Raw genomic sequence first — 23,195 nt, forward strand, 5'->3', positions numbered from 1 at the left:
AGAAATTCATCCAAACAAGATGCATAAGTTAAGAAAAAAAGAAATACACACATGAAAAAGAAACAAAACTCAAATCAAGAATCCTGCTGCTGCTGCTGCTAAGTCGCTTCAGTCGTGTCCGACTCTGTGCGACCCATAGATGGCAGCCCACCAGGCTCCCCTGTCCCTGGGATTCTCCAGGCCAGAACACTGGGGTGGGTTGCCATTTCCTTCTCCAATGCATGAAAGTGAAAAGTGAGAGTGAAGTTGCTCAGTCGTGTCCGACTTTTCATGACCCCATGGACTGCAGCCCACCAGGCTCCTCCATCCATGGGATTTTCCAGGCAAGAGTACGGGAATGGGGTGCCATCGCCTTCTCCGCAAGAATCCTGAGAGAAATGCAATTAAAATGATTTCACAGTGGGTTTTACAGTCTTCATTGGAGGTGTCTGCATGCATTCAGTCTTAGTTTTTAAGCTAGGCTGCTGAAGTGTAGGTCCCAAAGAGAGGTGGGTAAATTCTTGTTAATTAACAATCATTAGCTGGTGACTTAACATTTTTCAGGAAGTGGTGGTAGAAAGCAGTGAGACAAGGAGTAAAGGGGTTAGGAAGAGCCTTGTGCACCAGGCCATGTGAGGGCCACAATTAGTCTGTCAGAGTCCCTCACAATTCCCAGAACAGTGAGTGGGTCAACTGCATAACAGGGCAACACGGACACCTGATGTGAGGATATGAAAAGACAAACAGGATATCTGAAACCAATCACTGCATATGGCGGTGAAAGCAGTGCCAAGGCTGGGTTGACACCCATGACCCAGTCCGGAGGGCCTGCCTTAGTGCTGCTGTCCCAGTGAAGAACTTCCCAAACAGGAGTGTTTATAGGAAGATGTGCACTGGGGGGCCCTGGTGGAAATAAAGATGTCAGGTGTGGGGAGTTCATGTGAGTAGTTTACAGCAAATGGAGGCCCTGCTCTGAGGGGCAGAAGAGATGCCAGTTGACATGTGCAGTGTAGAGGAACTGCTCTCATGAAAGGTCTGGCAGTAGTGAGCTCTTGTGGAAGTTCCTCTGCCTAAGCTGGACACCCCTTCTTTCACAAATGGCAAATAATAACAGAATCACAGCATTAGTTTTGTTGGGTAGATAAATGTCATTTAGGTGAAAGGCATCAATGTTGGATGCCAGAGAAAAAGATAGTCCTGTCCATCAGTATGGGGCTGGGGTATGAGCAGGACTCATGGGGCAGGAGGATTAAGGAGGGAAGAAATATGAGGATAATCAAGGTGTTCTTTAGTCCCCAAACCTGAGGGTGGGGCTGGGCGCGGGGTAAGGAGTGAAGTGACCAGACTCTTCAAACCCTGAACCAGGCAACCTGACGCTGAATCCCAGATCCCCGTTCATTGCTGGGAGATCACACGCAAATGATGCATCCTCTCTTCATCTCAGTTTCCACAAAAGAGGATCCATTTGATGCACAGTAACTACATCAGTTTTTCCCACTGTTACCACCTCAAACTCCTCCATCACTGCTGTCCACGTCTGCTATATTCACGAGGCCCTTTCTCCCATGTGAACTCTCTGGTATTTACTCAAGTGGCACCTTTGGATAAGCCTTATCACAATCCTAGCTCTCTTACTGGAGAAGGCAATGGCACCCCACTCCAGTACTCTTGCCTGGAAAATCACATGGACGGAGGAGCCTGGTAGGCTGCAGTCCATGGGGTCGCAAACAGTCGGACCCGACTGAGCGACTTCACTTTCACTTTTCACTTTCATGCATTGGAAAAGGAACTGGCAACCCACTCCAGTGTTCTTACCTGGAGAATCCCAGGGACAGGGGAGCCTGGTGGGCTGCCATCTATGGGGTTGCACAGAGTCGGAAACGACTGAAGCGACTTAGCAGCAGCGGCTCTCATAAAGTTTTTCTGCAATGTGAATTTTCCTATGGATATGGAGCTTTTTTCGAGTAAATGATTCCCCAAATTCACTGCACTCAAAGAGATCTTTCTCCAATATGAACTCTCTGATGACGACGAAGGCTTGACTTATCAATAAAAGATTTCCCACATTCACTGCACTCATAAGGTCTTTCTCCACTGTGAACTCTGCAATGATAATGAAGGCTGGAAATACCAGAAAATAATTTCCCACATTGACAGCACTCATAAGGCCTTTCTCCACTGTGAACTCTCTCATGATGACAGAGCCCAGTCCTAGCAGCAAAAGATTTGCCACATTCACTGCACTTGTAAGGCCTTTCTCCAGTGTGAACTCTCCGATGATAACGAAGGCTGGAGCTACCAGTAAAAGATTTCCAACATTTATTGCACTCATAAGACTTTTCTCCAGTGTGAACTCTCTGATGATGTCGAAGACTGGAGCTACTAGTAAAAGATTTCTCACATTTATTGCACACATAAGGCTTTTCTCCAGTGTGAACATTCTTATGGTCACTGAGTTGCTCATTTCGACTAAAGAATTTCCCACATTCGCTGCATTCAAAAGGTCTTTCTCCACTGTGTACTCTCTGATGATTACAAAGCATAGATCTAGTAGTAAAACATTTCCCACATTCATTGCACTCATATGGCTTTTCTCCAGTGTGAAGTCTCAGATGATAAGAAAGGGATGACCTATTAGTAAGAGATTTCCCACATTCACTGCACTCATAAGGCCTTTCTCCAGTGTGAACTCTTTGATGTGCAAGACAACTGGATTTATGGGCAAAAGATTTTCCACATTGGCTGCATTGATAAAGTTTTTCTCCAGTGTGAACTCTCTGATGTTCAATTAAGTTGAACTTTTGGGTGAAAGATTTATTACATTGCTTGCATTCATAAGCATTTTCACCACTGTGGATTTTCCTATGGGCAGTGAGGTTCTTCCTTCGGCTAAAGGATTTCTCACATTCATTGCAGTCATAAAGCCTTGCTACACAGCGAACTCTCTGATGGGCAAGGAAACGGAATCTGTGGCTAAAAAATTTTCCACATTGGCTGCATTCATAAGGCCCTTCCTCAGTGTGAACTTTCTGGTGAATAAGGTTAAGTTTTTGGGTGCTGGCTTTCCTATGTTTGCTGAACTCACAAAACCCTTCACTAGTGAGGACTCCCTCATCCTCAACAAGTATGTCTATGTGGCTGGAGACTATCTTGCCTTCTTTCCAGCTCTGATGACTTTTTCCACTGTGAAAAACAGCTTCACACTCCTTATTGTTGTTTTGTTTCTCCCTGGTACTAGTGTCCTGTTGCTGAAGTTCCATGCTGGCCACAAAGTTGTTCGCTATCTCCATTTTGGGAGAGAGATTTTCTCTTCCATGCATCATGCAGCTCTTCAAAAATGTGGGGCTCCCCATACCAAACTGGAAGGATTTCTGTTCAGTTGTGCTGCATCTGGTGCTGTTGAATATTTGCAGTGAAAAAGAATTGTTTCCCACATGTCCCACATGTGTATGCTTTCTGTCCACTTTTATTAATATTTCTTTGCTCTTCAGTCAAATGTGAAATGTCTCTCAAAACTGGGGTACATATCTTACAGGACTGGACATTCTCAGAAGATGAACCTACCCTGGGAGTGCTAATTTGTGACACTCCTTCTGCAGATTCGCTCTGTTCAGAAGGTGTATCTCCATCCTGGGTTCCACACCAAAAACCTGAAAACACAGAAGTGATGGTGAAGTTCTTGTTCACTTTATTGGAGGGAATGACACACAACTGTACATGACACATGAAAGAAGCAGTCCATAGAATTGTGTTCAGGATATGGAGTCGGAGTCAAACTGAGGAACCAATGAGTCAACCTCACGTCAATCCCCCCTAAAGCAGGTAACCTCCCTCTCATTCCCAGTTAAAAAAAAAAAAAAGACTGCTGCCACATCCTGCCTGCTGTCTGTGGACCATGGTAGGTGTATCTCTTCAGGACCTTGCTTTGGGTAAGATCCCCTGTCCATTAAACCACTGTTGTCTCTGGGCTCTTTGGTCTTGAAGCTGGGCAACGGTAAGGTTTTTCAATCTGTGTGTGCACTCAGTTGCTTCAGTCGTGTCTGACTCTTTGCAACCCTATGAACTGTAGCCTGCCAGGCTCCTCTGCCCATGGAATTTTCCAGGAAAGAATGCCGGAGTGAGTTGCTACTCCCTTCTCCAGGAGATCTTCCCAACCCAGGGATTAAACCCGGGTCTTCTCCATTGGTAGGCAGATTCTTTACAGTCTGAGCCACCAGGGAAGCCCTATTCTTCAATATACACTGCAATTTCAAATGAATGAAATATGAAAATGGTGACTGTTAATAAAGGTGTACCTCAATATACAAACTTGTGAAAAAGAAAGTGAAAAGTCTCAGGAACAAAAACAAAGTTTGGGGCATTCCTGATGGCCCAGTGGTTAAGAATCCACCTTGCAGGAATTCAGGCGGCTTGAGCATCGTGCGTTATTTGAATTCCTGGGTTTTCGCAGGTAAAATATGGCTAAAAGTTTATGGAGTAAGTGAAAAGGAAGATGCGTGCTGAAAAGAGAAAAAAGAATGCCCCAAAGGAGCTCAGCAGACTTAAAAGTATTCTTAAAATAGATGGTGATGTTTTAATGAAAGACGTTCAAGAGATAGCAACTATGGTGGAACCCAAACATTGTCAAGAGAAAACGCAGTGTGTGGTGAAGGATGAAACAGATGACATGAAAATGGAGACTGATATTAAGAGAAACAAAAAGACTCTTCTAGACCAGCATGGACAGTACCCCATATGGATGAACCAGAGGCAAAGGAAAAGGCTGAAAGCAAAGTGAGAGAGAAAGAAGGGAAAAAGCAAAGTAAAAGCCATGAAGGCAGCAAAGGGTTTGACCTGGTAGACTCTAAAAACTTGAAAAATGCAACATGAGACAAATCTTTGATTAGAATGTATACATGGGTTTCAGCTTCCACCAAATGAAAAGTTTATTTCCATTTTTTAACTTGGCCTTTTTCTTCAAGCCCAACATAACTCCTCAAATTTGGTAACTTGAATAAAATATTTTATTTGAAAACAAAACAAAACAAAAAAAAGAATCCACCTTGCAATACATGGAACACTCATTTGATCCCTGGTCTGAGAAGATGCTACATGCCCACACTCTACAGACTGCAACCCACAAGTACTGAAGCCCTTGAGCCCTACAGCCTGTGCTTGGCAACAAGAGAGCCACCATGAGAAGCCCTCACGCTGCAATGAAGAGTAGACCCTGCTCTTCTCCTAGAGAAAGACCATGTGCAACAACAAGGACCAGCCAAAAAATTAATACAGAAATCTTAAAAAGAAAAACACAAAGCTTGCACCACGGTGTAGTTTTTGTTTTTAAATTTTTATTGGAGTATAGTTGATTTATAAGTTATACATATATACACTTTTTATATTTTCATACAGGTTATTACAGAATACTGAATAAAGTTCCCTGTGCTACACAATGAGTTCTTATTAGCTATCTATTTTATATTTAATACTGTGTATATGTTAATCCCAATCTCCCAATTTCTCCCCTGCTTCCCACCCTGGTAACCATAAACATGTTTTCTACATCATGACTATTTCTGCTTTGTAAATAAGTTCATCTGTACCAAGGCCTCACATATAATTGGTATCATATACTTGTCTTTCTCTGACTTACTTCACTCAATATGACAATGCATAATGCTGCCAATGGCATTATTTCATTATTCTTAATGGCTGAGTAATATTCCATTATATGTATACCACATGTTCTTTATCTACTCTTCTGTCGATGGACATTTAGGTTGCTCCCATGTCCTGGCTATTGTAAATAGCTCTGTAATGAACAATGGGAATGGGGTGCAAGTATCTTTTCGAATTATGGTTTTCTGTGTAATACATGCTGAGGATTGGGGTTAGTGGGTCATAGGGTGGTTGTAAACATAGTTCTTTAAAGACCCCATGCTGTTCCTCATTATGGTTATACCAGTGTACATTGCCACCAACAGAGCAGGAGGGTTCCTGCAGCATGGTTTTACTTTCTGCACAGGGCTGCACCCCTCAACTAGACATACATATTCAGATACAAGTTTTTTTTTTTTTTCTCATAAAAGTAGAGTCATACTTGGTATACAGATATGTATGTGTATGCGTGTGCGTAAGACATCTATGTACTTCATTTATCAAGCTGCCTTCTTCCTTTAGGGCCTGCTTATTGTCCCTTGTCAGTATGCTCCACACGGTCTGGCTCTGGGCCACCACTGGCACCTCGGTCCCTGCAGGGTCCCTCCTCCAGGGCAAAGAAACTGCCTGCAGGTCCCCAGGGAACTCTCTGTGCAAGTCAGGCCCCTTTCTGTCCTTCTCCAAGCTGTCTCTGCCTCAGGACAGAGATCAAGTGCCTAAAGGTGAGGAGAGGTGGGAGAGGGGCATGGTTCAAGGCCATGGTGTCCCCAGGAATCCAGGAAGATGAGATCAGGGCCACCTGATCAGGTGGCTTCCTGTCCTGGGGGACCTTCCAGAGAATGCTAGAGTGCAGAGGGCACAGCCCTGAGGCTGGCTCCCCACACTGGGACTCTAGAAGCGGGGAAGTCCCAGGGAGAACTGAGCCCCTCGGAAGTGGGCAAAGCTCCTTTTCTTTCTTGCTCTTCTTCGTGCAGCCTCTGGACCCGATTGGAGGGGTGTATGCAACGCTGTGACCTGGGGGTGCACACTTGGGCGGGAGCCAGGGCCACAGTGGTGAAAATGCAGGGCTCAGCTTAGGGCAAACACTCTGAATTTTGTGTCTAGGATCCAGTCACTATTCCACAGCCTGAGTGAGGGTGGGGGATACCGCCTATGGGATGAGGGAGGGTTCTCAGTCTAGGGGTCCTTCCTAAATAGCCCTCCTGGGACACCACCAACTCCAGATGTCTCCGGGAGTCTGTGGTGGCCCCATTCCAGACTCTGTACCCCACCTGGCTCACCTCCTTTCTCATCATCCGCTCTGAGAGGGGAGGGGGGCCAGGGAGGAAAAGTCCTCATCAAGCTCCATGTGGAAGAGGGGAGCAGGAAGAGTTTAAGTGGACTAACCCTTGTAGGGTTCCCCCTACAATCCTTGGGCTCTGGTCTACCTGAAAAGCCCAGACAGGAACCAAGAGGCCCACAGTGACCCCAAACCCCTGTTCAGGTCTTCTCCAATTCAGGGGTGTCTGAAAAAGCAACCCAAGAAGTGGGGAAACCCAAGAAGGCGAAGAGCTGTTGGAAACCAACAGTCAACAGTTACAGAAGGGAACAGATGGAAATCACTTGGGGGACTTCCCTGGTGGCCCAGTGGTTAAGACTCCACACTTCCACTGCAGAGGGCATAGGTTCAATCCCTGGTGAGGGGACTAAGATCCCACATCAGGGCCAAAATATAGAGGGGAAAGAAAGAAAATCACTTGTAAGAGAGTAGAGGTGAGGTGAGGTGAAGTCGCTCAGTCGTGTTCGACTCTTTGCGACCCTATGGACTGTGGCCTACCAGGCTCCTCTGTCCACGGGATTCTCCAGGCAAGAATACTGGAGTGGGTTACCATTTCCTTCTCCAGGGGGTCTTCCCGACCCAGGGATCGAACCTGGGTCTCCCGCATTGGAGGCAGACCCTTTCACCTCTGAGCCACCAGGGAAGAGAGTAGAGGGGGTCACAACCCCTTACAGTGTAACTGGTGGGATCGCTGCACTTCCCTGGAAGAATCAACTCACAGGAGGACAGGCTGTGTGCTGCCTGGGTAGGTGTGTGTATTGTAGGGGGTGGGGTGTCTTTCCTAACCCTTTTTCTTGTTGACCTTGTTGAATTCAGGACACAGTACCTGAAAAATTGGCCCCTTGGCATACCGGATAACACAAGCTCAAAGAGGTGAAAAAGACCAGTGAATTAGGGAAGTTCACTCTGACTTACCCCTATTCCTTCCTCCCATCACCCCCACATCTTGCTTCCCTGAAAGTAGACAAATCTCCCAGGTGAAAGGTCCTTCTCTGTACCAGTGGGTACATTCTAACCACTAGAGACAGAGAATTCACACTGGAGAAAACTGTATTAACATACCTTGTTACTTTTTCACCAATTTACTGCTGCTGCTGCTAAGTCGCTTCAGTCGTGTCCGACTCTGTGCGACCCCATAGACGGCCGCCCACCAGGCTCCCCTGTCCCTGGGATTCTCCCGGCAAGAACACTGGAGTGGGCTGCCATTTCCTTCTCCAATGCATGAAAGTGAAAAGGGAAAGCGAAGTCGCTCAGTCATGTCCGACTCTTAGCGACCCCATGGACTGCAGCCTACCAGGCTCCTCCGCCCATGGGATTTTCCAGGCAAGAGTACTGGAGTGGGTTGCCATTGTCTTCTCTGCACCAATTTACTACCTATAGCCAAAACCCCTAGTTTTTGTCATTTTTAAAACAGTTAATTTTTTTGGTCTAAATGTATAAAACAAACCTTGACACTCTTGTCAGTTCTTCAGGTTTTCATTCTCATGTGAAAGCGCTGATGTACATGTAAAAATTCAGTAACATTTATATGCCTTTATCCTGTTTAATTTTAATTTAATTTAACTTTTAGTTTAATTTTCAGACCTAACCATGTTCTGATGCAACTTCACAATCATTTCTGCCCATTTTCTTTTGTGTAAAACACATTTATACCATTCAACTCAAGCAAAAGGGAAGCTGGGTATTCAGAAAAAGAGAAAACTGGATTGGAGAGCACTTACCCAGTTTCTACTACAATCCCTCACTTTGATCACCACTCATTTATTATTTCACCTACACATTCAGCACTTTCAGCCCTCTTTACTGGGACAACTGTAAACCACCTCCACTTATTAGGTCTCAAGTTAAATGGTAGCCCCTCTGTTCTTAATCTACGCTGAGACAAGTATGTAAACAAAATCATGTTATTTCTCGCCATCCCTTCCTATAGATAGTTACGGAATGGGACACAATGGAACTATGCCTACAGCAGAAAAGAAAATCACAAACAATAATTTCTATATACAGCAACCATGTCAACAAACTTGTCATTCAAAAATGGATGCAACAAAATGATTGGAAGTGAGAAAATTAATACAAAATTAACACATATAAAGGGAAGCTAAGGTTCTACTTAAAGACAGTGGAAAAGGGACTATAATTCCAGTTAAAGAATCACTGATGATAGAAAGGAATGATGATTTGAGAAATACATCTGAATCTTGACACACATGTCATTAACTGTGTAAAGTATGAACAATATTTGCTTAGAGATTTAGAATGAAAGAATTCTTATGCAGAGCTGGAAGAACACATATTCCTATGGAACAAATGAATCAATACCTGATACTCCTTGTAATGTCTAGAAATATTTATAACTGTGCTGTAATGTGTTAATTTTTTTAGTTTAATAAACAAACTGAATTTGAAACAACTAATAAAATTTAAAATTGTTTTAATGAGAAGATAAATAACAAGGGGTAGGAAAAGAAATCCACAAAAATAACAAGATATATTTAAATCCAAATATATCAACTATTACAGTAACTGGTTTGAAATAAACATTCAAAGTAGTGGGTAAATACTTTTTGATAGCTGTAAACTTCCTTGGAAAAGGACTTAATTTTCATCAAGTGATGTTCAAGAGCATGTTTTGAATTTCTATTCGAAGAACAACTAATGTTGCATAGGCGACTCAAACACCTACAGCTACAGATGCTACAAATACACATGACCACCCGACAAGTCTTCCTATAAAGTCTCATCTAATCTTGGCAGGCTGAAGGAAAACAAGGCCATGAAAAATTCAACTACCCACATACCTATCACGGGGTCAGAAGCAGGCCTGCCAATTCTGTGTCTCAAAATTTAGATATAATAAACTGAGGTAAGACGGGTAGGATCCAACTGTTATTCCATTTATATATACATTTGAAAACAGTCATTACAAAAGTAGAATATGCTCTTGTATCAATAACGTTAATGTTGAGAATGAATTAAAACTGGCAGGAGGAAACCATTTTCAGAGGTATACACAAGTATCACAAAGTTAAAATGTACATTGTAAATTACGTGCAGTTTATTGCAAGAACTCCACATTCATTAAATGATTTTTTTAAACAAATACGTAAAACCTATCTCTTTAAAAAATCAGCCTGGGGCTTCCCTGGTGGTCTAGTGGTTAAGAATCTGCTTGCCAATGCAGGAGACGTAAGTTCAATTCCTAGTCTGGTAAGATCCCACACGCCATGGGGAAACTAAGCCCGTGCACAAAGACTGCCGAGCCAGCCCTCTAGAGCACATGGGCCACAGCTACTGAAGCCCGTGCGCGCTAGGCCCTGCGAGCTGCAATACCGAAGGCCACGTTCTCCAGAGGCCGCGCTCCAACAAGAGACGCCACTGCAGTGAGAAGCCTGCACACAGCAGCACGAGTAGCCCCACTGAATGCAGCTGGAGAAAGCCTGTGTGCAAGGAAGGCAGCGCAGACAAAAATAAATTTAAAAAATCATTCTACTATGGCTTTATTAGCTACATTCTTAAGTGGCTGTATCTGTCTGGTAGAAAAAAAACACACACAATGGTGGGCTACTGGCAATGCTTCCCAGCTCCAGGTTCAGGGACATTATGTTCGCAATGCGACTATTGGCTACGATGAGAGTATATACACCAGGAAAATTGGCAAACACTACAAATCACGGCTTAATTTACTATATGATTCAATGTCTGGACTTAAGACTGAGGTAGCATATGTTAACAAGGCAGATTTATTTAAACCCTTTATAATGTATGGGGCCATTGTATTACGCATAGTTTAAAAAAAAATGAAGAAAACACTCTTTTAGTACTCTAAATTACAATTCCATGCAGAAGTCATTCACATTATTAGTGACTGAATGAAATGTCACAAAAGTCTTTGTTTCCCCAATCCCATATTTGTTAAGGAAAGAGAAAATGGCCAAATCATACAAAATAAAGTACACAAAAGAACAGAAATTTAACCAAACAAGAGATACAGGTGAAAAATAGACACATGGGGGGCGGGGAGCTCAACATTAATAATTCTGAAGGAAATTAGATTTAAATTCTAATTCTAAGTGAGGTTTTACAGTCTTCATTGGAGAGTTTGGCCTGCATTCAGTCTTAGTTTTTAAGATAGGTAGGTCAAGTGTGGGCCCAAGATGGGGGAGGGCAAGTTCTTGCTAATTAACAATCACCATTTTAGTGAGTTACATTTTTCTGGAGGGGTGGGAAGAGCAGTGAGGTGATGGGTAAAGGGGTTAGGAAGAGGAGCCTTGGAGACCAGGCCTTGTGAGGGCCACAGAAGACATTCTTAGTCATTCAGTGTCCCTCACACTGTCCAGAATGGTGAGCAGGTAAACCACGTGATGGGGAAACAAGGTCAATGATCCTTTCCAGGCTGCCTGGTTTAGTGCTGCCGTTCCTAAGAATTTACCAACCAGGAGGATGTTTGCAGGAAGGAGATACACACTGGGAGAGGCAGAGCTTGGAGCCTGGTAAAGGTGCACGTGTCGGGGGTGGACAGTCCCTGCTCCTAGGGACAGAGAAGCTAGTGGACGTATGCAGTATAGAAGAACCACACATATGAATGGTCTGGCAATAGTGAGCTGTTATGGAAGTCCCTTTACCTCTCTAAGCTAGACGCCTCAAACGGCAGTAATGTTGAATGCCACAGAAAAGAAACTACTGTTCATCAGAATGGGACTGGGGTATGAGCAGAGATATTCTGGTGGGGCTGGAGCACGGCAGAAGTATGAGGATGGATAAGGTATTCTTTTAGTCCTCAAAATCGACAGGGTAGGTGGAAGAGGACTGAGGTGAACAGACTGCCCATGTCCTGAACAAGGCAGCCTGGCACTGAATCCATATCCATGTCCATTGCTGGGAGATCACAAATAGATGACACATAATTTCTATGCTCAGTTTCCTCCCTAGAAAGGGGCCATTTGCTGCATAGTGACTGCACAAGAACTTCCCACGCTGTTACCACCTCAAACTCTGCCCATGTCAGTACCATATATATTTGATATACTCACAAGGCCCCATACAGCATGAAACTTTCAGATGTTGAAACAAGTGGAATTTGTCGGTGAAAGATTTATCACATTCCTCCACTCAAAGGCTTTTCTCCAGTGAGGATTTTCTCGTGGATATGCAGAAAATGTCTCTGGCTAAAGGATTACCCAGATTTACTTCATGCAAAAGTCCTTTCAATAGTGTGATCTCTCTGATGACGACGAAGGCCTGACCTATCATTAAAGGATTTTCCACATTCACTGCACTCAGAAGGCTTTTCTCCAACGTGAACTCTCTGATGATGACGAAGGCTTGACCTAGCAGGAAAAGATTTCCCACATTTACTACAGTCATATGGATTTTCTCCACTGTGAACATTCCTACGGGCACTGAGTTGTTCGTTTCGGCTAAAGAATTTCCCACATTCACTGCACTCCAAAGATCTTTTTCCACTGTGTATTCTCTGATGATTACAAAGGATCCACTTACTGGTAAAAGATTTCCCACATTCAGTGCACTCAAAAGGCCTTTCTCCAGTGTGAACTTTCAGGTGAGAATAGAGGGCAGACCTAGTAATAAAAGATTTCCCACATTCATTGCATTTATAAGGCCTTTCCCCACTATGAACTCTCTGATGTACAGACAAACTAGATTTGCTGACAAGAAACTTTCCACATTGGTTGCACTGAGAAGGCTTTTCTCCAGTGTGAACTCTCTGATGTTCAATTAATTTGCCCTTTCGGGTAAAAGATTTATCACATTCCTTGCACGCAAAAGGCTTTTCTCCAGTGTGGATTTTTCTACAGGCAACGAGGTATTTCCTTCGGCTAAAGGATTTCCCACATTCAGTACAATCATAAAACGTTCCTCCACAGTTAAATCTCTGATATGCAGGGAAACCGGACTTGAGGGTAAAATATTTTCCACAATGGCTGCATTCAAAAGGCCCTTCCCCAGTGTGCACTTTCTGGTGCTGAGTAACACTGTTTCTTTGGGTGCTGGCATTCCTAACTCTGTTGGACTCACAAGACTCTTCAGTAGTGAGAATTCTCTCATCCTGAACAAGTATGTCTGTGTGGTTGCAAGCCATCTTGCCTTCTCCCCAGTTCTGATCGCTTTTGTCACTGTGAAAAATAGCTTCACACTCCTTACTGTTGTTCAGTTTCTTCCTGGTATTACTGGCCTGTGGCTTAACCATGTTAAACCTTACCACGTTGGCCTTGAAGTCATTCACAATCTCCATGTTGGTAGAGAGATTCCATGCTGCATGGATTGTCCAGCTTTTCAAAAATGAGGATCTCACCATATCATACTGAAAGGGTTTCTCTAATGTATTGCTTCTGGTGCTGTTGAATGTTTGCAGGAAAATAGAATTCTTTCCCACATGCCCTACATGAGTAGGCTTTCTGCGTCCTATTTGTTCCTTCCTCTTCAGCCAAATGCAAAATGCCTCTCAAGACTGGGACAGATATCTTACAGGGCTGGGCCTTTTCAGGGAACAAAATGGCCCTTGGGGTCCTAATCTGTGAGACTCCTTCTGCAGATTCGCTCTGTTCAGAAGGTGTCTTTTCATTCTGGACTCCACGCCAAGAACCTGAAAACAAACAAGTGATGGTGAAGTTCTGGTTAACTTTCTTGAAGGGAATGAAGGGAAGTCTTGTAGTCTGTCCGATTCTTTGCGACCCCACGGACTGTAACCTATCAGGCTACTCTGACCATGGGATTTTCCAGGCAAGATTGCTGGAGTGGGTTGCCATTTCCTTCTCCAGGGGATCTTCCTGACCCAGGGATCAAACCCAGGTCTCCTGCACTGCAGGCAGACGCTTTACCATCTGAGCCATCAGGGAAGCCCTTAAGGGAATGACACCATCACACTTGTACATCTGCCACATGAAAGAAGCAGTCCATACCATCATGTTCAGGACATGATATTGGAGTCAAATTGAGACAGCAGCTGTTCTCATCAAGCACAGGACGTAAGGACTAGATGTGACCCAAGGTGAAAGGCGTGCTCTACAATTCACTCCTCTGTTAATGGCTTTTTCCAAGACCATATCTGCCACTGGCTGGGGACACTGTGCAGAAGTGTACTGAACATGAGTGCCCCAGAAAATCTGGCTGCAACAAGTGGCTGGTGTTCAAGAAACAGTAAAGCATACATGCATGTTTAAGGACATAAAAAATTTTGTCAATAAGTACCACAAGGAAAACAAGTGTGAAGCCCACATGAGATAAGTGGTTTATAGAGGAGAGAGACAATGAAACCCAGGCTAGAGTCAGACTAAAAATGGGAAGTAGCATAAACGACAAGTTGGCAGAATGTCAGGAATAGAGAAAGACAAGAGAAGTCATTTGTAGCCACTACAACACTAGTCAAAGGATGGAAGTCATATCTTCCTGGTATGACTTGAACACAGACCTGATATCAAGCCCTTTCCCACTTGCCATTCATCTTGGTCAGAGAATCTCCAAGCTCTTTTGCTGAGACTAGAGTCATGTTCATCCTGTGAAGCCCAAAGGACTCTCATTCCCAGTTGAATAACAACATGGGTTACAAATGATACACGTCCTAACTGCAATCTAGTTAACTACAACCACTATGCTGTACATTACATCCTCAGGATTTATACACTTTAAAAGTAGAAGTCTGTAACTTCCAACACCCTTCAGACATTTCACCTACCCTAACTTCCTCATTCTGGCAATCGCTAATCCTTTGTCTATATCAGAGTTTGGTGTTATTGTTTAAAGATTCATTGTATATATATAATCGCATACTACAGATAAACACAGAAGAACATGGATTACAAAAGACTGGGTCCCCTCGTACATGGCTGTTTTTCAATAAATTTACACGGCATTACACTATCTGTAGTTAGATGAATCTACAAGTGTGAAAATTTCAGAATCAGTGGTGTGACTACAGAATTTCAGCATTCGCAGATATCAGTGTAAGCATGTATGCTGGGACCAAAGCTCTGAGGAAACAGGAAGAACTGTATTTGTCTTTCTCTGACCTATTTCACTCAGCATTATGCCCTCAAGGCCCTTCTATGTGGTTGCAAATGGCAAGACTGCCTTCGTTTCCATCTCTTGGATAGGGTAAAATAATGCCACAATAAACACGGAGTACAGGTATCTTTTTGATAGGATGATTTCACTCCCTCTGGATAAATACACAGAGTTGGAATTGCTGGATCATACTGTAGTTCCTTAGTTAGTATTGTAGGGATTCTCCATGCTCTATTCTACAGTGTCTGCAACAGCGTACATTTACCCCAAGTGTGCACAAGATGCCCCCTTAGGTCACATCTTCCTCAGCATTATTTCTTGTCTTTTCCTAACAGACATTATAACAGGTGTGAGGTGGTATCTCAATGCCATTTTAATTTTGCATTTTCCAGGCCATTAGTGACATTGAGCTTTTTTTATGTACAAGGTTTTCATTTGCATGTCTTATTTGGAGAAATGTCTTCTCAGCTCTAACAGATACTAGCTTGTTTGAACTGGTCCATAGCAGTGAAAGCCCAGAATCCTATCCACTAGGCAACCACAGAACTTCAGTAAGGATATTTAAAAATTATGAGGTAGGAATTCCCTGGTGTTTCAGGGCCAGGACCCTGCACTTTCACTGCCAGGGACCCAGGTTCAATGCCTGGTCAGGGACTAAGATCCCGCAAAACTGACAGAGCGGGGGGGAAATTATGTATATATACATGTATATAATATATATGTATATATACGTAAACTACCCACCAAGCCATATAGCATTATATGGGAGGAGTCTTAAACCATTTCTAAACATATAATCAAATTTTATCATAACTAAATTAAAAAAAAAAAAGAAGAAGCAAATAGGGCTGATAAGCTAATAAAGGTGAGAAAATAAAATCATACAAAATGCTCAATTAACACCACAGAAAGAAAGAGTGGTAGAGTAACAAATGAACAAAGAACAAGGGCAGGGCTTCCCCGGTGGCTCAGGGGTAAAGATTCCGCCTGCCAATGCAGAAGACTTGGGTTCAATCCTTGGTCTGGGAAGCTGCCACATGGGGTGAGGCAACTAAGCCTGTGAGTCACAACTAGTGAGCCTGTGCTCTAGAGCCCAGGAGCTGCACCTACTGAAGCACAAATGTTCTAAAGCCTGTGCTCCTCGACAAGAGACGTCACCACAGTGAGAAGCCCAAGCACCTCAACTAGAGTAACTCCACTTGCCGCAACTAGAGTGACGTATGTACATCAGTAAAGACCCAGCAAAATAAACAAATAGCCAACCAGATTTCACCTAAGCAAGGCTATCATGAATAAAGAAAATGACACAGTGACAAAGGAGTCAACTTCTGCAAAGCATCAATTGACAGGATATATGGACTTCTATAGACTACCAGTCTACTCCATCTAAGAGCAGAATAGTCTTAAGTGAAAGAAAGTGAAGTCGCTCAGTCGTGTCCGACTCTTTGCGACCCCATGGACGGTAGCCTACAAGGCTCCTCCCTCCATGGGATTCTCCAGGCAAGAGTACTGGAGAGGGTTGCCATTTCCTTCTCCAGGGGATCTTCCTGACCCAGGGATCGAACCCAGGTCTCCTGAATTCCAGGCAGATGCTTTAACCTCTGAGCCACCAGGGAAGCTCAATCTGACATGAAACATTCACAAGACAGAGCACATCACAGGCCAGAAAACACACCCTAGTAAATTTCAAACAACAGAAATCATACAATGTCTGTTCTCAGAGCATAGTGAAATTACACTAGAACCAATAACAAAAAGATAGTTGGAAAATCACACAGTACTGAGAAATTAATCAAAATAAAACATGGGTCAAAGAAGAAACATCAAGGTTAATTTTTAAGTATTTTGAAATAAACACACTTCTTGAAATATGTGTATGCAGTGAAGGCAGTGTTTTAGGGCAATATATAGCATCGAATGCATGTATTAGAAAAGAAAAAAGGTCTAATAGCAATCATCTTAGGAAACTAGAAAAGGAGAAAATTAAATCCAAAGGAAGAAGAAAAGAAATAACTTTAAAAATCGACAAAGAAAAACCAACAAAGTCAAAGCTGGTTCCTTAAAATGGACATTAAAGGATAATAATGAAATAAACGGGAATCTCCAAGATCATAAATGTGATAACCTAAATGAAATGGTCAGTTTCTTGAAAAATACAGTCTACCAAAACCCACAGAAGTACGTATATTTTAAATATGTATACATATGTTAAAGTAGCTGAATCAATAAGGAATAACCTTCCAAAACAGAATTCCACTGGCCCAGATTGGTTAACTGATGAAATATGACAAACACTTCAGGAAGATACACAATTCTCTACAATGGCTTTCAGAAGACAGAAACAAAAGGACTGCTCCTAACTAATTCTGTGAGGTCAACATTAACACCAAACCAAAGACATGAAGAATAAAGTATACACCAATATCTCTCACGAACACAGATGCAAAAATACAAAGTATCACTGAACTGACTGAAAAACTACATAAAAAGAATTATACATCATGACCAAGTGGGGTTAAGGAATGGTATGTAAGACGTATTTCATACATTATTACGCTAACTACAGCACACTAATAACATAAAGACAGATATATACTCCAGTGAAACACAACAGAGACTTGAGATTCTATATATCAACCCTCATAACGTGTGATCCAGTAATTACTGACAAGACCAACACCATTCAATGAGGACAGTTTTTTCAACAAATAGGTTGTTAGGTACTTCCCTGATGGCTCAGACAGTAAAGAGTCTGCCTACAATGAGGGAGACCCGGGTTCAATCCCTGGGTGGGGAAGATCTCCTGGAGAAGGAAATGGCAACCCACTCCAGTATTCTTGCCTGGAAAATCCCGTGGACAGAGAAGCCTGGTAGGCTACAGTCCTTGGGGTCGCAAAGAGTAGGACACGACTGAGCGACTTCACTTTCACTTTCTTTTCAACAAATAGAGTTGTTAAAACTGGATACCCACGTGTACAAGAATGAAGTTAGTGTCTTACTTAATACCATACGGGCTTCCCTGGTAGCTCAGTTGGTAAAGAATCTGCCCATAATGTAGGAGACCCTGGTTCGACTCCTAGGTCGGGAGGATCCCCTGGAGAAGGGATAGACTACCCACTCCAGTATTCTTGGGCTTCCCTGGTGGCTCAGTCGGTAAGAACTGGGTTTGATACCTGGGCTGGGAAGATCCCCTAGAGAAGGGAATGGCTGGCTACCCACTCCAGTCTGGTCTGGAGAATTCCATGGACAGAGGAGCCTGGCAGGTGACAGTTCATGAGGTCGCTAAAATTACACAATTCTGAGGTGGGACAAAAAAAGGGAAAAGTTTCAAAATGTTGGATTCAGCCATGATTCCTTGCCTATGACAATAAAGGCAAAATCAACAAAAGAAAAAGTAGTCAAGCTGGGCTTCAAAGCAATGAATAATTTCCATTTTATATGTTAACTTGTATCACGTGCCTGTGTGCCAAGTCGCTTCAGTCATGTCTGACTCCATGTGACCCTATGGACTGTAGCCTGCCAAGCTCCTCTGTCCATGAAATTCTCCAGGAAAGAATACCAGATTGGGTTGCTATGCCCTCCTCCAGGGGATCTTTGTGACTCAGGTATATGTCTCCTGTGGCTCCTGCATTGCAGGTGGATTATTTACTATTGTGTGTGTGTTTATGTGTGTTAGTTGCTCAGTTGTGTCCAACTTTTTGCGATCCCACGGACTGTAGCCCACCAGGCTCCTTTGTCCATGGGATTCTCCAGGCAAGAATACTAGAGTGGGTTGACATTTCCTTCTCCACTTTACCACTGAGCCATCAGGACAGCCCAACTTATATTACATAATGTGTCAACTGTACCTCAAGAAAGCTGGAACAAAAACAAAAAAACTGAAAAACTTGTACATTAACAGACACTATAAACATCACAGAAAAAATCGGGAGAAAACATTTCAAAAACATGTATACCAAAAAGAATGCATGTTGTAGAACACATGTTGTAGAATAGCAGTCTGCTGCTGCTAAGTCGCTTCAGTCATGTCCAACTCTATGCGACGCCATAGACGGCAGCCCACCAGGCTCCAGTCCCTGGGATTCTCCAGGCAAGAACACTGGAGTGGGTTGCCATTTCCTTCTCCAATGCATGAAAGTGAAAAGTGAAAGTGAAGTCGCTCAGTCATGTCTGACTCTTAGCGACCCCATGGACTGCAGCCTATCAGGCTCCTCCGCCCATGGGATTTTCCAGGCAAGAGTACTGGAGTGGGGTGCCATTGCCTTCTCCGAGAATAGTAGTCTACAACAACCAAAATTAAAAAAAAAAAAAACAAAAAAACCCTGATTAAGAAATGGAAAAAGGAGTTGAATAGATATTTTTCTAAAGATAAACAAATGGCCAGTAAACACACTGTTAGGGGAAAAAAATCAAAAAAGTTACACAAAATAGCAAATGCCAGTGCAGATATAGAGAAATCAGAACCTTGAGAAAGTTTTGCATAAACATCTCAAGGTCTGTTTCAGTACTGACCACGTCAGTGACCACAGTGTGTTGTTTAGTCAGCAACAAAAACATGTCAGGTACAGGAATGGAGCAAAACATGCACCCCACGCATTTAAACAGATACTCACACAAGGAGAGGGGAAGCAAGGAGGGATCGATCAGTTGGACAGCAAAACTACTAACCCTGACAGTCTCCCAAGGAAACAGAAATAAAGGCGAAACTAAACAAATGGGACCTAATCAAACTTACAAGCATTTATCTGCACAACAAAGGACACCCAAAACAAAATGAAGAGAACATACTAACTGGAAGCAAATGCCTGGGAATGACGCAGTTGATAAGGGCTTCATTTCCAAGGCATATGAACAGCAACACAACTCAGTGACGAAAAGCAACCAACGCACTGGGAAAAAGGGCAGGAGACCGAAACAGGCTTCTGTCCAAAGAACACACACAGACGGCCAATACAGACATGAAACGACGCGCGATCACTGCTAATTCTCAGTGAAATGCAAATCAAAACTACAACTAGGTACCACCGAAAAACTGTCAGAATGGCTAAAATTAAAAAGTCTCCAATTAACAAGTGTTGATGATGGTGTGGAGAAAAGGGAAGTCTCTTACACTGTTTGTAGGAATGTAAATTAATGCAGCCATTATGGAAAAATGTATGGAGGTTCCTCAAAAAACACACTAGTTGTCATATAATCCAGCAATTCCACTTCTGGCAATATACCCAGAACAAACTATAATTTGAAAAGATACATTCATCCAAATGTTCATAGCAGCCCTATTCACATTAGCCAAGACATGGAAATAACCTAAATATCCTAAGACACGGAAATAACCTGAGGTAAGACATGGAAATAAGATAAATGGATAAAAATGTGGTACATACACACAATGTAGTATTACTGAGCCATAAAAAAAGAAATAATGGCATTTGCAGCATCATGCATGGACCTAGACATTATCATTCTAAAAGTGAAATGAGTAAGAAATAAAAACAAAAATACCATATGGTATCATTTATATGTGGACTCTAAAATATGACAAAGGAACACATCTAGGAAACAGACTTACAGACATAGAGAACAGACTTGTGATTTCCAAGCAGGAGGCAGGTGGGTGAGGGAAGTATTGGGAGTTCGAGATTAGCAGATGCAAAGTAGTACATACAGGATGGATAAAGCACAAGGTCCTACTCTATAACACAGGAACTGTAATCAATATCTTGTGATATACCATAAGGGAAAGGAAAAAGAATACATATATATGTATGTATGTATGTGTAACTGAGCCACTTCCCTGTACAGGAGAATTTAACACAAATTAAAGATTGTATTGAACACAATATTGCAATCAACTTAAAAATAACAAAGACTCCTGACCTTGAATCCTTAGCAGCAACTTTGGAGCTACCAGTGTTGGGATGTACTCTGCCTCTGCCATAATAATCTCAACACATAACCAACAATTTAGCAACAAAGTAGCAGGGACTCCGTGGTGGTCCAGCAGTCCAGACTCCGTCTTGCATACAGGGCACATGGGTTGAATTCCGGGTCTGGGGACTAGCTCCCACAGTGAAGGGCAAGTAAGCCCGAGAGCTCTGGAGTCGGAACACGCCGAAATTAGAAGACTGCATGCCTCAAGGAAAGAACCTCCTTGCAACAACAAATATACCACCTGCCACAACTAAGACCCAAGGAAGAAGAAGCCAAGAAATAAAGAAATAAATTGAAAACAGAGTCCACTGTCCAGTTGTCACAAGGACAGAGCTGTCCCTGGGAAAAAGGAGAAAGGCAGAGCCTAGCTCAGAGGAGGGAGATGAGTGTGCAGGCCTTACCCAGCATGCACACAAGTGCAAAGTTCTCCAGCATGACATCAAGGTACAGGTGTATCTGAACCTCATCAAGAAGACACCATTCCTCCCAGGAGAAGTACACAGCCACATCCACAAAGGTCACCCTACCCTGGTATAACATGGACAAATAAAACCATCAACAGTCTCATTCTTGAAAACCCACCATTCATCTTCCCACACATCTCCCCCACTGCCCAGTCAGATGGAGCATCCAAAGACCTGGGTGCAAGAACCTTCCTCCTTTGACCTGAACCTTCAGAAAACACAGGCAGTCATTTGAAGCTGACATCCTGCTCTTTGCTGTTGTTCACCCACACCAGAAAACGATGAGACCTGCATTGACCTAAACCAGCTCAGACTCACCTCAAAGCCCTTCCATGTACTGGTACCAATTCGAGAAGAAACTTCCACACCGTCTCCAGAGAACCAGTCTGCTCTCATGATCCCGAGAATATAGTTCTCCAAAGTCCCCAAACCCAAGAGTGGCAGAATAGCAGGTGAAGAGCCCCTTAAATGCACCTCAAATGCAGAGAATGTGTGTGTGTGTGTGTGTGTGTGGCGGGGTGGAGGGGGGGGGGTGTTTAGAGTAAGTGAGGGACTGGGAAAAGCTCCACTTACCAAAAGTGCTTCTGCAGCCCTAGCAATCTGTGAAACTGGCCCGCCAAGGAGGAAAGTGACCCTGGAGGTGATCCAGCGGCTCAGGCGTTCCCTGGCCCTCTGGCCGTACCAGAGCCAGGTGGCTGGCTAACGTCTCCTCCGTGACATTGTCCCCAGTGATTCCCCGTTTCACAGCTGTGCCCAAGGAAAACCCACGACTTCGCTCCGCCTCAAAGTCCTTATCTCTCCCTACACTCCGTTCTTCCAGTCAACGGGTTTCAGAGAGTATTTAAAAGCCTGACCCAGACCGTGTCCTTCCGGTGCTCAAAACTCTCCACCACGGCCAGGGCCCTAAGAAAAAACGTACCAACTCTCATCTACCACTTCAGGTGCAGCATGGCCTCAATCCTCGTCCCCCACAGAAACAGGATGGACTCCAGGCTCCCCAATGTTCCCACTTCGGTTGCATTTCCAAGTCTCACTCACACCTCATAACACTGGTCATCAGAAATAGGGACACCGCTCCTGAAGGCCTCACTGCCTCTCACTCGGGGAGCTCATATTCGGGTGGGGAATCGGCCAGGGAAGAAGCCGGAGCACGCGGCCTTTACCTCAGCTGGTTCCCTCAGCGCAGCAGGAGACGTTTCAAGGACTCATTTGGATTCCGCCGGGTTATTCCCCGAAGCCGGCGGCGTGCCAGACCCTAAGACCCGCTACTGTCCAGTGAGCACAGAGCCTCCGCTTCCTTCTTGGCCCTTCACCTTGCTCCCAACACCAGACACCAGGACTTCTGACCGGCCACAGACTCTACAGCAATCAAAACGTCCGCCGGGAATACACCCGAAGTCCCACTAGCGGATGTTCGATCTCCAGGGAACGCCCCGCTTCTGCACGTTCATTGGATGACCGTAGCCTTAGCGCAAGGTCTTCTGGGTAATGTAGGGCCAAGGCCTCAAGCAAGGGAACCCTGCCCCCCTGCCCCCCCAGCCCCCAGCCCCACCCCCACCCCACACCCAGGAAAACTGGGAAGAAAAGCGAAACCGCTAGAGGAGGATCGCCGAAATCCTACCTGTTGTGGGGAGGTGTTTCATCCTTCTTAGGTGGGCGGAGGATCCAATGAGGGAGGAAGGGCCTAAGAGAATTTGTCTTGAATGCTTCTGATCACTGAGGTGTTTCCACAGGGTCTCAGGTTACTTCCCCAGTGGCTCAGTGGTTAAAAAATGCAGAAGTTGTAGGAGACTCAGGTTCGATCCCTGGGTCCGGAAGACACCCTGGAGAAGGGAATGGCT

The 23,195-nt window shown here is 43.9% G+C and overlaps 1 protein-coding gene and 2 pseudogenes across 2 annotated transcripts in view; 1 reads left to right on the top strand and 2 right to left on the bottom strand.

The window, feature by feature from the left end:
* Nucleotides 1-1,809: 1,809 nt before the first annotated feature.
* On the bottom strand, nt 1,810-22,755 carry LOC147354831 (uncharacterized). The gene is given in 3 exon segments (XM_086355072.1): nt 1,810-1,975; nt 1,977-3,629; nt 22,518-22,755. Coding segments are annotated over 2 exon segments (1,458 nt in total). The 5' UTR covers nt 3,333-3,629; nt 22,518-22,755; the 3' UTR covers nt 1,810-1,873.
* LOC147354832 (protein LLP homolog pseudogene) lies at nt 4,314-4,956 on the top strand (annotated as a pseudogene).
* Nucleotides 11,888-23,195, bottom strand: part of LOC147354833 (uncharacterized) — a 55,412-nt pseudogene continuing 44,104 nt past the window's right edge. The window contains exon 3 of the transcript XR_015146631.1: nt 11,888-13,541. The product of XR_015146631.1 is annotated as an uncharacterized LOC147354833 (transcript). The remainder of the gene's footprint in view (nt 13,542-23,195) is intronic.

The sequence above is a fragment of the Bos grunniens genome, chromosome 18 (genome assembly GCF_055505025.1).
Source record: "Bos grunniens cultivar Pamir isolate PY7600 chromosome 18, Bosgru_T2T1.0, whole genome shotgun sequence".
NCBI lineage: Eukaryota > Metazoa > Chordata > Mammalia > Artiodactyla > Bovidae > Bos > Bos grunniens.